At 57.6% G+C, this 14,546-nt stretch overlaps 6 protein-coding genes across 6 annotated transcripts; 1 reads left to right on the forward strand and 5 right to left on the reverse strand.

Annotated features, from left to right (window-relative positions):
- Nucleotides 1-327: 327 nt before the first annotated feature.
- On the reverse strand, nt 328-1,107 carry SCHCODRAFT_02642311 (uncharacterized protein). Its single transcript, XM_003025950.2, has 4 exons — nt 1,024-1,107; nt 812-969; nt 623-757; nt 328-570 (listed from the first exon to the last, which is right to left on the reverse strand). Exons 1-4 carry the CDS (start codon nt 1,055-1,057, stop codon nt 418-420), a joined length of 480 nt encoding a protein of 159 aa, XP_003025996.1. The 5' UTR covers nt 1,058-1,107; the 3' UTR covers nt 328-417.
- A 415-nt stretch (nt 1,108-1,522) lies between these two features.
- Nucleotides 1,523-3,089, reverse strand: SCHCODRAFT_02642315 (uncharacterized protein). The gene is made up of 4 exons (XM_003025949.2): nt 2,498-3,089; nt 2,314-2,444; nt 1,995-2,255; nt 1,523-1,938 (listed from the first exon to the last, which is right to left on the reverse strand). Exons 1-3 carry the CDS (start codon nt 2,688-2,690, stop codon nt 2,007-2,009), a joined length of 573 nt encoding a protein of 190 aa, XP_003025995.1. The 5' UTR covers nt 2,691-3,089; the 3' UTR covers nt 1,523-1,938; nt 1,995-2,006.
- A 1,529-nt stretch (nt 3,090-4,618) lies between these two features.
- SCHCODRAFT_02642318 (WD40 repeat-like protein) lies at nt 4,619-6,543 on the reverse strand. Its single transcript, XM_003025948.2, has 7 exons — nt 6,371-6,543; nt 6,264-6,324; nt 5,950-6,207; nt 5,531-5,887; nt 5,181-5,476; nt 5,047-5,082; nt 4,619-4,992 (listed from the first exon to the last, which is right to left on the reverse strand). Exons 1-7 carry the CDS (start codon nt 6,472-6,474, stop codon nt 4,842-4,844), a joined length of 1,263 nt encoding a protein of 420 aa, XP_003025994.1. The 5' UTR covers nt 6,475-6,543; the 3' UTR covers nt 4,619-4,841.
- Nucleotides 6,544-6,672: 129 nt separating this feature from the next.
- SCHCODRAFT_02642330 (calmodulin) lies at nt 6,673-7,579 on the reverse strand. The gene is made up of 7 exons (XM_050346272.1): nt 7,507-7,579; nt 7,451-7,457; nt 7,382-7,393; nt 7,299-7,331; nt 6,970-7,242; nt 6,839-6,919; nt 6,673-6,789 (listed from the first exon to the last, which is right to left on the reverse strand). Exons 1-7 carry the CDS (start codon nt 7,519-7,521, stop codon nt 6,761-6,763), a joined length of 450 nt encoding a protein of 149 aa, XP_050197745.1. The 5' UTR covers nt 7,522-7,579; the 3' UTR covers nt 6,673-6,760.
- Nucleotides 7,580-8,277: 698 nt separating this feature from the next.
- SCHCODRAFT_02672807 (kinase-like protein) lies at nt 8,278-10,975 on the forward strand (the record flags this gene model as incomplete). Its single annotated transcript, XM_050346654.1, has 9 exons — nt 8,278-8,314; nt 8,380-8,442; nt 8,491-8,771; nt 8,825-8,934; nt 9,043-9,096; nt 9,545-10,056; nt 10,103-10,336; nt 10,400-10,542; nt 10,598-10,975. The coding sequence occupies 9 exons, from the start codon at nt 8,278-8,280 to the stop codon at nt 10,973-10,975; spliced, it is 1,812 nt and encodes a 603-aa protein (XP_050197746.1).
- A 218-nt stretch (nt 10,976-11,193) lies between these two features.
- Nucleotides 11,194-14,425, reverse strand: SCHCODRAFT_02517285 (uncharacterized protein; the record flags this gene model as incomplete). The annotated part of the gene is made up of 4 exons (XM_003025944.2): nt 11,194-11,675; nt 11,726-13,538; nt 13,591-13,917; nt 13,964-14,425. The coding sequence occupies 4 exons, from the start codon at nt 14,423-14,425 to the stop codon at nt 11,194-11,196; spliced, it is 3,084 nt and encodes a 1,027-aa protein (XP_003025990.2).
- Between the last annotated feature and the right edge of the window lie 121 nt (nt 14,426-14,546).

The raw sequence follows: 14,546 nt of genomic DNA on the forward strand, positions 1-14,546 counted from the left end.
ATTTGAACCTCCCCTTGGCCTAGGATACCCCCGCCGCTATCTTATACTCTTTCCCTCCCGCCGGGACGTAATCGCCGTTGAGACGTCCAAGGACGTTCATCTGTAGCGTCGTCGACAAGGGTGGCAATGCGTGTGGACGTCCGTAGTGTCGCCTGCACGTCGAGGTCCGTCAAGCATTATCGAAACCTATCCCTATCACGCTCCTTCCATCATGCCTACAATGCGAATGCGCCGCTCCTTTATGCGAACTTCTGGACTATCAATGCTACGCTGGCCCGTAGATCGGACATTTGGACCGTCGATTCATTCCGTCAGACCTCAGTATTCAGTGGCCAAGGCATGATTAGCTGGTGATTATGGTGATGTGTACAATAGGTATGGTACATGATCTTCTTCCTATTCCTTCCCGTTGATCGTTTAGCCAATGTGCTTCACCTTGTCGGTGTTGCCGCCACGGCGCTGATGCTCAGCATGCTCAGTGCCCTCAGGCGCCACAGTCGCCGCGCGGTCGACGTGGTGCTGGTGTTCCTTACCACCAGATGCAGTCGCGCCCTGGCCGAATGGGTTGTCCTGTCGCTCTCGTCAGCATACCGCGACGCTGTTCAATCGGACCCGAACACACCTGCTCGTCCGCCTCCTGCTCGCGCTTTTGCAATTCGCCAGTGCGGCGCTCTACACCCTTACGCGCGAGGTCCGGGTTCCCGGTAACCTTGCCCTTGACCTGCTCCTTCAGGCCAGTCAGCTTGTCGCCGGTGGTCTGCGCAGTCGTTAGTGAGGTGCACTGGTGTGCTAGCGCATGCACAATACGTACGGGACCATTATGATAGGCAGGGCCGTAGCCTACGGCTCCTGCGTGCTTCTGTTCCGGGTAGGACTCGTTGGTGGGCGCTGCGGACTCGGTGGTCGCGCGCTCTGACTGGCGGTTCTGCGTCGGGTCGATGCCACGGCCGACAGCGGAGGAGTGGGCGTCTATGTTGTGTGTTGGCGATTGTTGATCACTGGCAGACGCCATGGTTGACTTACTGGAGCCAGTGGGGTTGGGGGATGTGCCAGACATGTTGAAGTTGATGTTCGGTGGTTGTACGTGTACTGTAGGTGGGAGTGCTGAAGTCGAAAATACTGATGCCTTTGCAGGTCTCACCTCTCTTATACTCGAGTAAGATAGAACTGATGTCATGGTAGGCTAAGTACAATGCAGTGGATAACTATGTCATTGTGGTGTCGCTGTCGCCAGTTCGTCCAAAATTGCGGGGTCAGGACGCTGTACCCATCTTTAGATCTTCGCTAACCCCCCCCCCCGCAATATCGAGTGAAATGGACGAGCAGACGCTGGGTCCTGAATACTTTGCCCTCGGTCGCCCCCTATGTTGCGGCACTGAGGAGGAGGATGTAAGTTCGGGAGCAAAGTTGAACATGATGTCATTACTGTAGTCACGTTACCTTCACATGACCATGTTGAACTTCAACATAGTTCAACCCAATTTAGGCCCGGCCATTGCTCTCCGCCATGAATTCGCAAGGATTGGCGTTTCGGACTCTCAGCACTGAATTGTGGCATCCTATGTCCCCTCTCTCTATTATCCATATACTAACATGGGGCTTGTATGTATACTGAACGCCGTCTCGGAAGCTAGCGCAACCAAAAGTTCGTGAGTTCGGCAAACCATTAGCCTACGGTACAATTACCACAAACTCGACCAGGGAAAGGAAAAGGTATTATTAGTAAAGAATGGCAACTCGCTAGCAGTAGAGGTAGCGTGCAGAGTCCCAACCAACAGACAGGTATACCGACAACGGCTCTATGGACAGCACGGCCAGACCCTGGAGCAGCCGGCGGGATATGCACCTCCTTCGATACAGGTCCACACTCGTGCATCCGGCATGAATCTCGTCAGGCATGGGGGGCGTCATTGCGCGCGTTGTGAAGCTGTGGATTGTCTACGGCTAGAAGTCAGCACTCAATGCGACGCCCACACGAGAGCAGGCCGACGCACTGGTGTATAAATTTAGTACTCCAGGCGGTTGAGGGTGCGCTTGGCGGCCTTGGGCACCGGCGAAGCGCAACCGTGCGGGAAGTCGCCGCACTTGCCGTTGCAGACGGTCTTGCCAGTCGGGCAGATGCACTGCGTGGGCTTGTTGGTGGGGTATTCGACGAAGCCGTCCGTGCACTCCCAGCCACAAGGGTCTTGCGATGAGCAGATGGACTTGTAGTGCTGGGGGTATGAGCAGTTCTTCTTGTTGTGGGCAGCGTTCAGCTGGAGGTAGGGAATTGCGTGAGTCATGTGCAAAGAGCGTGCAATCGGGCGGACGTACGAGGGCCTCGAGCCTGGCAGCAACGACATCGTGGCCAACGAGCTTCACGGCGGCGGCAGCGACGGCGTGAGCCTCGAGGAAGTTAGGGAGGGCACCAAGACACAAGCAGACATCGATGTGGCCAAAGACAACTGCACGAAGGCCAGTCAGAAACGCCTAGCATCGAGGTTATCGCACCACTCACGGTCGCGGTCCCCGAGGTGAATGTCCAAGTCAATGTCCAAGTTCGCGCAAATATCGATGAGGCCATGGCGCGGGTTGAACTGGCGCGCCTTGATGATGTCGACGCCCTTCTTCGTCGGGGTAGCGGACCCGACCACGGACGAGACAGCGGCGAGGGCCGCAAGAGGGAAGGCGATGAGCGACGAGAACTTCATGGCGTCGGAGGGGTGGATGCAAAGAGCGTGGGGGGTAAGGAAGGGAGGGAGAAGCCGGAGTACCGTGAGGAACGCGAACGCGACGGTGAGAGGGAAGGCCTGGTGCGCGCCGCGCCCGTTATATACACCGGACACCCCGCAAATTTCGTTCGGGGGTCAGAAGCCTGGATGCCCGCCTCTGATGGGATGTCGGTGTGCTAAATTACTCGTGCGGAATGAAATGACAAGAGGCATGGTTCGCCCGGGCTAGTTGACTTGCTGGGAAGTTCGCTTGAACCCAATCATGAGCGTGCCCTTTCCGAGCCGGAGGCATTTGGGCGGACGGAAGGATACCCAAAGGCTGACAGAATACGTCCAGATTATTCCTCCGCCCCCATGGCACCGCCAAAGCCGAGTACGAGGGCGCACAGAGAGGGCGTTTCTCTCTTGTACGCGTCAGCGAAAGTCATCTCTTGTCCCGGAGAAATTCCAGCGCTCAACTCGTGTCGATTGACGCGCCGAGCCACACCCCATTCATTTGGCTGAACCTTCGCCTTTCAAACCATCAGCTCGGTAGGTGTTCCGGACGAACGGACAGCATCATTGCTTCGCGTTCCTGCTGCGTATCTTCTACGATATGGGTGCATCTTCACGATGTCCTGTGAAAGCTTCTTTATCGGCAGACTTTCGAGGCCACAAATGAGCAGGCAAAGGCGGAAGGTAAGCTGTGTGGGAGCGACGGAACGTGCCCAGTGCCGGCGGATCGCGGACGGCTCGGGAGAAGTATCGACTTTCCCACATTCCCGGCAACTGCCGCCATGACTTCAACGTCGGTCTCCCGCTGCCATGGCCCATGGGCGGGCGAAAAACACCGCGGGTCGTCCCGGGGCAGTGAGAAGAAGGCTACGATGCTCAGGAAACTGGTGCTGAAGACCTTCTCGCGCAGCTAGACGTACTCGCAAGCGATGGAATGCGATGCCTCGCGAGCGCACAGCGGCGACCGACGACCGCACTCTGGTCAGCTCGGAGTGACCGATTCGGCGCACCCCATTACGCTGCACGTTCCATGTCCATGGGGGTATGCTCGTCCTCCTGTCGGAGGCCGTAAAAGACTCGACCCACTTCGGAATCCTCCCTTCAATTCACAGGCAAATTGAACAATAGAAATTTCCCCACGTGCGGCGCCCGAGAGTCCGTGTCGAGCTTTCCGAGGCGCAGATCACCCCCCAAGGAAGCTCAGGGTTTTGTGAAGATGCATAAAGCCCTGCAGGGTAGTGCGCTAAGGCTGATGCGCGCCGCCGGTTCTTAGCATTTCGTAGGGACCGACACCGAACCGGTTCGCGCTCTCCCGGACGTCCCCCGATGGGCGCGCACCCCTCGTTCGAGCCCGAGTCCACCAAATTCAATCTGGACGACCGAGGTCCCGCCCAATCTCTAGACAATAGATTCGTCAGCCTCCTCCTCGAAAAGAGACTGAGAAGACTCTCTCTGCGCGTCGGTTTCAGCCTTACGCGTCTACCCAGCCCACCTACGCGCCTGCCAGCACGCAAAGGCCACGTAAAAGTAGAGCAAACCAGGTACCGCCTGTGCGCAGGATCGCCTCCCAAGCTGCCAAACCGCTGCGCTTTCAGGCCCCGACACTCCTTGACCTGCACTGACACTACTCTGAGTACATATTCGGTCCTTGCGGACCCCCTACGCCCGTTTACAGCCGTCGTCGTCAATGAATTAGGCCGCACGGTCGCGCGGGCTAGTCTATCGAGAAGGCAAAGGACGCACGCGCCTTGCCACATTCAGTACAATAAGACTCGTCGGGGGATGGTATACACCGCAAGGCGTACCGCTGAGAAGGTCTGATACGCGGAGGAAAGGAGCAGATAGATCACCTTGGATCGCCCGTGGCGCACCAGCGCAAATCGCTAAAAAAGACCAGGAGACGGCGCCGAGTGCCAATTCGCATAGACCTCACGGAAAATCGCCGTAAGGCCTTTTGTCTGTTGACGGAAGCGCACAACGATAGGGTCGACAACGGGAGCAGGATACATGACAGAACACCTTACGGCAAGTAACGGCAAAGGTCCACTAACCACTGAGCAATGGCCTAGAAGGCAGGTACAACAAGACATTGTCTTGGCCACGCCAGAAGGGCATCCGCCACGTCGCCCCCCAAGCTCAACAAGTGTCCATCTCCTCGTCTTTCTCCGAAGAGTCCACCTTTTCTGCCTCCTGAACCCCGATGCTTCCTGCAGGTCTCCAGACATTCCCTGAGGTAGCCTTCCATAACCGTACGTGGCCATCGTTACCTGCGGAGGAGAGCACCGTCCTAGAGCAGAGTCAGATAGACAATCACATAGCGCTCAGTAGACGGGATGCCTACCCCGTAATATTCCACTCTACGCGCCCGATAGCAGACCTGCAACGACCGTGCATCAGATTCTCGTCACCATAGACCGCAAAGGCGCGCGGCGAAGAGCAAAGGCCGCTGTCGACAATCACGGTAGAGGAACTCACTTATGCTGGTCAAAGTCGCCCACGATGGACGCCGTCCACCCGGCCGTGTTGTCCTCCGACTCGTCGTCTTCGGGCCCGGGCTTGACGCGCCATATCCGCACGCGCCCGTCGCGTCCGCCGGTAGCGATGAGGTGGTATGAGCGCCCACAGGACGGCGCCCAAGATACGGACGTTATGGAGTATGGGGAGGAGGACTGCGCGCCCTCGTCCACGTCCATGCTGCTGGTAAAGGAAGTTGGCGAGGGGTCTAGCGTGAGCAACGTCGTTGGCCTGCGCGATGGCGAGAGCTCGATGATCTGTGCTTCGTGTCAGACCTTGCTTGACATATTTGTCGAAGGAGGTCCACTCACCCGAACAGTGTTGCTCGTTCCGGCCGCGGCTGCCAACACCTCTCCCCAGTATCGGTCCTTGCACCACGACACGCTCCAGCCGCCGTCCGCCTCCGCATTCGAAGGGCCGGGCGCCTTTTGCGACTGCTGCAGGTTTGCCGAGTTCAGCGCCTGGGTGACGAGGGGCGCGGGCGCGCTGTCGTGCTTGTCATGACTTTGCGTGGGGGTCGAGATCGCCCGCGTATTCGCGCCGCGCGTATGTGCTGAGGATGGGGGCAACGACGACGCGTCGATATCATCGCACAGCTGCCACGTCGTGAGCGAGGGCTGCTCCAAGCACTCATACACGCGAATGTGGTTGTCCGAAGATACTGTCGCCTGCGTGCGGCCAAACAAGGATGCGTGAGCGCGTCTCCTACAGTGGTGTCAAGCCTACGTACCAGCTTCAATCCAAAATGGTGTGGCGCAAACTCCACCGAGCGCACCGAGCCCCGCGCGTCGGTGAGGATGGCGCGTTCCACCCATCGCGAGGGCCCGGCGGGCGATCCATCCACGACGCCATTGATGGAGGGCGCGGGCTCGTCCGTGGCGCGCACCTGCTCCCAGATCTTGACGGAGTGGTCGTAGGACGCGGACGCGATGATGGAGCCGAACTCGGGATGCGCCCAGGAGAGTTTGGCCACCGCGGCTGCGTGCGCCTGAGGGGAAGGTGGTTCAGCGCTTCCCTGTCGTGCAAGGTTGGAGACGGGCGCACCTTCCAGTCATCCTCGACCACCCAGGTCCCGTTCGTTTCGTCTAGTTGCCATACCTTGATTCTGTGTGCGGTGAGGGGGTGTCGAGGGGAAAGTATGGAGGGCGCACCTTTGATCGAGACTGCATGTCGCGAGCCTAAGGCCGTAAAAGTCGTAAGCGACGTCGGTGACGAGGTCACCATGGGCATTCTCAATTATCCCTGTTTGTATCATGCCTTTGACAAGGGGAATTGGGGAAGGGGATCGTGCGTCGAGGCCGTCGACGTCGTGATGATGGTCAACCTCAACAAGTCGTGCACGCGCTTGGACACGCGCGACGCGTTCAGCTTCCTCCTCCCCTCCGTGACCATACCCACTCAATAAAGTCCTTGCGAACATGATTTAGGTTCAGAACGTAGGATACGCGCAAGCTACCGGAATTCGGGTAATAATATACTACGGTATGATTTACACAGCGCTGTTCTCTCTTTCCATACGTATAACGAAGCAAGAAGGACGATTACTTGGAGAGCATCATCTTGACGAACTCTGTCGACGATATGAGCTTCAGCAACACGCAGGAAGTACGAACACATACCCTCGTAGTTGATCTGACCATCGCCGTCAACATCGGCTTCCCTGATCATCTCATCGACCTCCGTGTCGGAGAGCTTCTCCCCTGGCGGCGTGTTAGGCCCGTCTCCCGCTGCGCAAACAGGTAGCACGCACCAAGGTTCGTCATGACATGCCTCAGCTCAGCAGCTGAGATGTAACCATTTCCATCCTTATCGAAGACCTTGAAGGCCTCCTTGATCTCCTCCTCGCTGTCGGTGTCGCGCATCTTCCGCGCCATCATCGTCAGGAATTCCGGGAAGTCGATCGTGCCGTTGCCGTCCGCGTCGACCTCGTTGATCATGTCCTGCAGCTCAGCCTCGGTTGGGTTCTGCCCGAGGGAGCGCATGACGGTGCCGAGTTCCTTGGTGGTGATGGTGCCATCGCCATCTGAGGTCGTATGTGTTAGATCTTGGGAAGTACGCGTGCACTGGCGAGCCATTTACCTTTGTCGAAGAGGGAGAACGCCTCCTTGAACTCTGCAGACGCGTTCAGTACGGATACGAAGTCAACTGTCCTCGCGACGCACCAGAAATCTGCTCTGTAGCCCCATTATGTCAATCGATAATGCTCAAGGGCGCCGCATCGTCATACATACCTTCAGACTGTCGCAGGGTCAGTAATCACGTTTGCACTTGGCATCTGCAGACACACCAATTGGTCGGCCATTGTTCAGTTAGATGTAAGGAGTTGGTGGTTGCGGTTCAAGCTGCAGGTTGAGGCAAAGGGCAACCGGAGCATCACCGGCAATCGCCGGTGATGTGACACGTGTCACCGTCCGGCACTTCATCAGCGCCTTCATGTTCATCGTCTGAACCACATCTGAGCCACGACCGCGCTCGACTATCGCACCTGCTGCTGATCTAGAGGCTATACTTGGTGCCTGGCCCTTCATGCGGAGTCGCTATCTCACGACAATCCTGGATGCAGCTTTCATCTTGTCGTCACTCGGTCTGTCATCGAGCGAATGTAATCTTATTAGGCTTGACCTGCTTTCCGAAGTCTGCTCTGCCGCCACCGCAAATCTGTAGACCCCGAACGACCGAAAAAGAGCACTCGAGAAGGAATGAAGCTCTACAGCGATCTACTGGCTTGGAGGCTTTTTGACCAGAGGTCGTCTGCACTTGTGCTTGAAGCTTCTAGCAGGCGGCCCTACATCCCATGTTGATCTGGCTCTCCTTTTGTCTGGAAAATATGACAAGACTCTTCTCTGTCAGGCGACATACCACCTTGCTGTACCAAAACCAAGGAACTGGCTGCGTAGCACTTGCAGCCCACCGAAGTTCAACTTCGCGATCACATGACCCCATCAATATCTCGCCGCTTGGGCGCGCTTCTTCACCGCGTCTATTCGACAAGTGTGGCAACGGCCTTCAATTCTGTTCCGGGCCCCTGTGGAAGGAATATATACGCGCGTCTTACTAGATGTCCCGATCGTTCTTTGTTTCCTACGTTCTCGGTCGTGAGTGCAATGTTTCCCTCGCTGCCTCGCCCGCTGACGTTGAGCCCGCTTTCAGACATTACTAGGCGTTCTTGAGCTGCGCTTCACTATACAACACTCATTCTACATTTTCACGCTCGTTGTTTCAGGTGCGTTGTCTTTGCGTAGCGATTCAAGCAATGACTGACCTGCAATAGAAAACATGAAGCTCGCTGTATTTACCCTTGTCGCTATATCGGCGACGGTGGTCGACGCGTCCCTCCACCCTATCATTGCTGCTCGTCGTCTCAATCTCAAGCGTCAAGACCCGGCAAACGTCTGCACGGTGATTCCAGCGCAGACGATCACGGTGACAGGCGCAAACCCAGTCGAGCTGCCCGCCGTATGCCTCTGCTCGAACACGGTCGACGCGTATGCGGACGATCTTGGACTAAGCGAGGCCGCGACCGCGGAAATTAGCAGGGATCTGCAGACAGATGTGCGTTACCCTTCCGTATATCGGCTGGACTGCGCACTGATCAATGCTCGCAGATCGACGACAGCGACACACCGTGTACCGCACCTGCCAACGGCATGCCGACATGCAACGACGACGAGTGCGACTTTGCGTGCGATGCGGGATTTGTGAGGGATGGAGACATGTGTGTCTGCCCGACTGGACAGGTGCAGTGCGGCGCGCGGTGCATAGCCGTGGGTGCGCCCTGCGCGTCCGGCTCGTTCGGTGGCTGAGCGACGGGCGGCTATCGCAGCTGGGGTGGTCTTGACTACGAACCGGACGGTGGTATTGACTGCGAACCAGAGGCGTAAGCTGAACGACCTCATTCAACGAACGAAAGGAAACCGCATCATCTGTACTTGTATCGGGCACGCACATTTCTACTCAGCGCACAGACTAGGGACTTATAGCACGGCTTCTTTTGGGATCATTGTCTGGGTGTGATTTGGCGGGCGTGGACGACGAGGGGACTCGTGGACGACGAAGAGCAAGGTATTCCTGCAGGAAAGTGGGTATATGCGCTGATTCGCGTTGCTCCTACCCTTCATCGACGTGTTCCCGGCGAACCTCACTTTCTTCCACGATGACGGCTACCTTTTTGACCACATATGTTGATGCACACCGGCAAATGCCGATTTCTCCTTTGCATCAACCGCCATCTCGCCCAGTACGGGCGTGCGAATGCATCGCCCTTTCCTGTGGCCTTGTTACCTCTACTCACGCCGTATCTGTTCAGTTGATTTATGCAAACTCAGGATGTCCACCCTCCCTTCGCCGCTGGAACCAGACGACTTCCAAATCGACTCGATGGGCACGACAGAGGATATGATTCGCTATAGTCCGGGAGGGTATCACCCCGTCACCTTGGGCAACATCCTCCACGGAAACGCGGGAGCGTATCGCGTTATGCATAAGCTGGGCTTCGGATCGTACGCGACGGTGTGGTTGGCGCAGAGGACGGGGCCATCTGCAGAATTCGTGGCACTGAAGATCACGACATCCGAGAACCAGGGAAGCACAGAGGCGGACATGTTAACCGAGGTCGCAAGAATTCCGCATAGGCTGGAGCGCTCCCATGTTCTCACCTTGCTCGATTCGTTCGAGCATCGTGGGCCCAATGGGGTCCACTCAGTGCTTGTCACGGATGTGGTCGTGCCCTTGCTCGCGTTGAACCCCTCGAAGCGGCCCCCTGCGTGGCGGAGAAGCGCTGCGCATGGTCTGGCTCGTGCCGTCGCGCAGCTGCATGCTGCAGGTGTTGTCCATGGAGGTGAGCCCATCGTTTGGTCCCTTGATCCCAACCAATACGCGCGCAGACCTGCACTTGGGAAACACCGGGATCGCCATACCCCAGCTCTCGGGGCAGGACCCTGGGGATGTCATGCAAGACCTTCCGGCGTACGATCTTACTGTCGTCCTTCCTGTCAACGCCGCCCACCAGACGCCGTCCTTGCCGCCATACGTCGTCGCGCCGTGCGATCTGGCCGCGTACTACGACAAAGTCGCCGGCGATGCTAAACCGGAGACGAAGCTCTTCGACTTCGGAAACGGTAAGTGCCCTGTCTCCTTTCGCGAGTTCACTCTCATGGGCTTACTGACACTCCCACGTCCAGCACACAAAGCCGCAACCCTGCCATCGCGCTTCCAATGCGCGCTAGAGGCATGCGCCCCCGAGGTCGTCTTCGCCCTAGTCGTGGAGCAGATCGACAACCCCCCTGTCGAGCTTCCCGCGGACATCTGGGCGCTCGGCGCAACCGTACGTTGACGTGTCTTTACCGCTTCGGCGCTCAGGATGACTGACCCCCGGATAGGTATATGAGATCTTTACGGGATCCTCCCTCTTCCACGGCGTGGGTATGAGCGGTCTGCCAAAGTCCATGGCAAGCATGTCCGCGACTCTACCTCCGGCATGGAAGGCGTTGTGGGATAGTGCGTCACGCCCGTGCGCATCTCCTGATGCGTGGTGGACGGAGCGTCGGGAAAGGCTTCGAGGGGCGTGTGCAAACGACAGAGACGCCGACGCCCTGCTAGACCTGCTCAAGCGGATCCTCGTGCTGAATCCCGCCGAACGTCCTTCGGCGGCGGAGATTGCCCAGGACCCCTGGTTCACGACATCAGGAAAGGGCCTGTCCCTATGTCGGCCATCACCAATGCTACGCACGAGTCACGTAGTTCCGCACCTGAGTTGACGGTGAGATAGCTCGTCGTAGCACCTCATAGTTGCAGGCCACACCGAGCAGCGTGGGTAGACAGGCGTAGGCAGTGCCCCATATATGATTGGGCATGTAGATAAGCGGAATATTATGCACCAGTTGGTAGGCATGCGCGAGGCTATGCCCGCGTACTGCAGCAAGTCATAGGGCAATGATCATATTAGCGAAATGACGAGTACTGTAGTGGTGATATACTAACGACGGCGCTTCCTTCGTTTGGCGGGAGGTAGATCTGTCGGTGCAGGACGCGCTCGGGCGCTTGAAGCGCTGGCTAGGCGGTCATGTTCCTGACGTTCTCGCTCGAGGCGCTCGCGTTCACGGCGATAACGTTCGTAGAGGTAACGAAGTAGGTAGAAGTCATGATGGCGTAGGTAAGGATTCAGGTAGAAATGGGGTGCTTCATCCAGGACGTTGGTGGCAGTCCAAGTCCGATCGACGGACCGTTTGAACTGGGGGATGAGATGACAGGAGCGAACGATATTGGTCACTGGGATGACGGCGGAATGCTGAACTCCCTGGCGCGTCGCGCGCTTGATGCGAAACATCCCGAGGTCGGTGTTGTAAGCTGCGCTATCGGAAAGCGGAGTGTAAAAGTCGACATATGCTAGAGGATGTGGGTAGGAGCCGATGGCATTGGGGAGCTTGAACAGGAGTCGCACGCGCGCGGGAGTAAGTCCTGGTAGATCAAGTCAGATGCGACGGGGAGTAACTAGTATGGTAACGCACCATCTAGAGGACCCCCGTCCTCCTTCGCCGCACGCTCCCTGACGAGTACTGTGCTAAACTGCGCTGGGGATTCTTGAGCTACGACACCCATCTTGGAGACGCGACGCGGCTTCGGTGGCATTGCAAGGACCTTGTCGTCTATAGATTCGGATGCGGCCTCGGGAAGATGTTGGAGCTTGAGGCTGACCTGCTTGTATACAGGAAACCGGATAGGAGAGTCCAGACCAAGGTCCGTACGCAGCGGGGTGATGCCTTCATTGTCGAGAAAGCCGAGGAGGTGAAAGGCGAGTTCGTCGACGTCGTAGTCGCGAAAGATAGAAGCCAACGACAGTCGTGGGAATGCCGCGGTCTTAGCCACGGCGTAATTCTCCTCATCAAACATCTCCTCATCCTCACCGTCCTCCCCCATGGTGGCGGCGCCGGGCTCAACCTCCAAATCGCCCCCTTCCATGGCACGACTACGCATATCCTCGCCCCCCTCCTCATCGTCGTCGCCATCGACGTCTTCATCGTCATCGTGGTCGTTAGGTGAATCCCCACGCAGCGCATCATAGCCAGGCATGGCCCAGAGCAGGTACGTGTCGAACCGCCAGACCGCTTCCTGCCGCGCTAACCACTTCGTCATCTGCGCAGAGTATTGCTTGCGGTTTGACGCCCTGTACCCCATCTTGGCGAGGTCGATGTGCAGGCGCTCGGTCCCCTCCGTGTTGAACCCATCAGCAGTCCCCCGTGAGCGTATCGCATCCGCGTAGTGCAGCAGTGCATGGATCTTGCTGATGTTGAAGTGCTCCCGAATGCCGAGCTCAATGAAGATATCCTTGTGCTTGTGGAAGACAGCGCATGCTTTCGAGATCTCGGATAGGGACTCGTCCGTGTGTCGCTCGAAGTGGCCGAGATAGATGAAGTCGAGGAGGCCGCGGTTAGCCCGAACAACCTCGACATCCACTGCCTCATCGAGGGTCCCAAGGAAAGTTTTCTCCATGCCCTTCTGTTCCTTCCCAGTCCACTGCGTTGTTCGAGAGATGCCCTTGTTGAAGTGGCGCAGCGTGTGATGGAGCGGCGTGGCCTGGTAGCGGGCATCCATTTCCCTCTTCCGTGCGCTCTCATCCAGTTCTTCGCGTGGAAGACCGATGGCTAATGTTGACCACTTAGCGACGTGCTCTTTGAAGACACCTTTGTGCACTTGGTGCAGGAGATCGGGCGTCATACAGGAGAAGATGTCGGTGTGCGGGAGGTTATGCCAGAAGGGCTTGACGGCGCGCAGGTTGAGCGCGTCGAACGCGGGAGGGTTGTTGCCTGCGGCCTGCGCCGTAAGCACCGTCATCGCCTCAGCCTGCTTTCGCAAAGGCGGGCGGTCGAAAGGCGGCCCCTTCCCGCGGTCGTCAGGACTGATTTTGCAGCACGGACAAGAGTTCTCGCGGATGCAGCACACCAGACACTGCTCCGGATAGTCGGCGATGTACGCGGCGAGGATCGGATGAATGCGGCGAACCCATCCGTCCGCGCAAGTCATCTCCACGCCGTCCTGCCCAGCCGTCACGAGCCCGTCGAGGATCTGCGACATGCATTCGTGGAAGAGACGGTATCCCTCCAACGAGCGCTCCTTCTCGCGGAAGCAAGTGAGCTTGCAGACAGGCAAGTATCCCACTAGCACGGTGGCGCGCGACGATGGCTGACGACGAATATCCTTCGAAATATTCCCAATCGTCAGGTACACCGGCCACGCCTGCTTGTCGCCGCTGAAGGCTGACAGCTGCGTCTTGTCCGTGGACAGGATGACGGGGCAGACGGTCGCGTTCAGTCCCAGCTTATCCTGATATCAAAGGTCAGCCCGAGTACCCGTTTGTCGTATGTATATGGCTCACCTGGACTTCCCACCACCAGTTCGCCGTCCACATCTCATCGTACTCGCGATTCACGCCCTCGCCTTGGTCATTGAGTCTTTCGTATACTCGATAAGGTGCGTAGGTCGAATGATCTTTGAACGACGGGTTGCCGAGAAGCTCACGGATGCATGCGATAGGATCGCGCAGCCAGAGCTCGACATTCTCGGTCTCCACCGCGCCGTCCTTGCCCACGACGTTGCCCTTCACAGTCCAACTGCGGCACGACCACCCAGGAGCTTGTGGCAGCTGATCAACCGCACGAAAGAAGCTCGCCTTGTTATGATACGGCAGTCCTATCGCATGAACCTACGACTGGTGAGGCTCAGCGTGCTGAGAAGAGCAGTGTACTCACCGACTTCATCTTCAGATATTCGTCAATCTTGCGCTGGCTCGTCCCACTTGTGACGAGCCATCGAAGGTGTTCCCACTCGTCAAGGCTGCCGAACGGTGCGTAGGGGGGCAGACCGTGCTCGGCTTGTGTATCTCTGATCTCTCCGAAGGGTGTTTTCCCTCGGCGTAGGCGTGCTCCTGCTGCGCGATCGGGCGGATATGCGGTCACGAAGGGTCCTTGCGGCGGTGTCGTCCGTTGTGGTTCCTCTTCCAGGGCGTCGTTGGGTGGAGGAATGTCGGGAGGAAGGTCGTATGTGGTGTTCGAGCTGGTGACTGTGTTGATGCCTCCAGCCTGCGATGCTGCCGCCGCTACTACTTGGTCCATAGCATCACGACACGTCTTCTTTTGCGAGAGGTGCAGCTTCAGGCCTTTGGACCCGAAAAAGTTCGCGTCTTCACAGTACGGACATTGTATAGGCGGCATTTCGTCGAAGTTGGCCACCGTACTGGTCGAGGAGGTCACTGCCAAGAATCACGAAGACTTTTCTGCCTCAGCTAGCGCGCGATGCTGCCTCGTGGCAATCATTCATAGTCAAAAAGCTGTT

Source organism: Schizophyllum commune, assembly GCF_000143185.2.
Source record: "Schizophyllum commune H4-8 unplaced genomic scaffold SCHCOscaffold_13, whole genome shotgun sequence".
Taxonomy (NCBI): domain Eukaryota; kingdom Fungi; phylum Basidiomycota; class Agaricomycetes; order Agaricales; family Schizophyllaceae; genus Schizophyllum; species Schizophyllum commune.

Bases quoted from the DNA above. Each gene is read 5' to 3' on its own strand.
- SCHCODRAFT_02642311 (XM_003025950.2), bottom strand. From the start codon at position 1,057: ATGTCTGGCACATCCCCCAACCCCACTGGCTCCA. The intron at 758-811 runs GTACGTATTGTG...ACGACTGCGCAG, and splicing joins CTGCCTATCATAATGGTCCC to ACCACCGGCGACAAGCTGAC. The intron at 571-622 runs GTGTGTTCGGGT...CGAGAGCGACAG, and splicing joins AGCAGGAGGCGGACGAGCAG to GACAACCCATTCGGCCAGGG.
- SCHCODRAFT_02642315 (XM_003025949.2), bottom strand. From the start codon at position 2,690: ATGAAGTTCTCGTCGCTCATCGCCTTCCCTCTTGCGGCCCTCGCCGCT. The intron at 2,445-2,497 runs GTGAGTGGTGCG...GCCTTCGTGCAG, and splicing joins TCACCTCGGGGACCGCGACC to TTGTCTTTGGCCACATCGAT. The intron at 2,256-2,313 runs GTACGTCCGCCC...CCCTACCTCCAG, and splicing joins CTGCCAGGCTCGAGGCCCTC to CTGAACGCTGCCCACAACAA.
- SCHCODRAFT_02642318 (XM_003025948.2), bottom strand. From the start codon at position 6,474: ATGATACAAACAGGGATAATTGAGAATGCCCATGGTGACCTCGTCACC. The intron at 6,325-6,370 runs GTGCGCCCTCCA...CACCGCACACAG, and splicing joins ACATGCAGTCTCGATCAAAG to AATCAAGGTATGGCAACTAG. The intron at 5,083-5,180 runs GTGAGTTCCTCT...CGGTCGTTGCAG, and splicing joins GGCGACTTTGACCAGCATAA to GTCTGCTATCGGGCGCGTAG.
- SCHCODRAFT_02642330 (XM_050346272.1), bottom strand. The intron at 7,243-7,298 runs GTAAATGGCTCG...ATACGACCTCAG, and splicing joins GTTCTCCCTCTTCGACAAAG to ATGGCGATGGCACCATCACC. The intron at 6,790-6,838 runs GTATGTGTTCGT...TATCGTCGACAG, and splicing joins TGGTCAGATCAACTACGAGG to AGTTCGTCAAGATGATGCTC.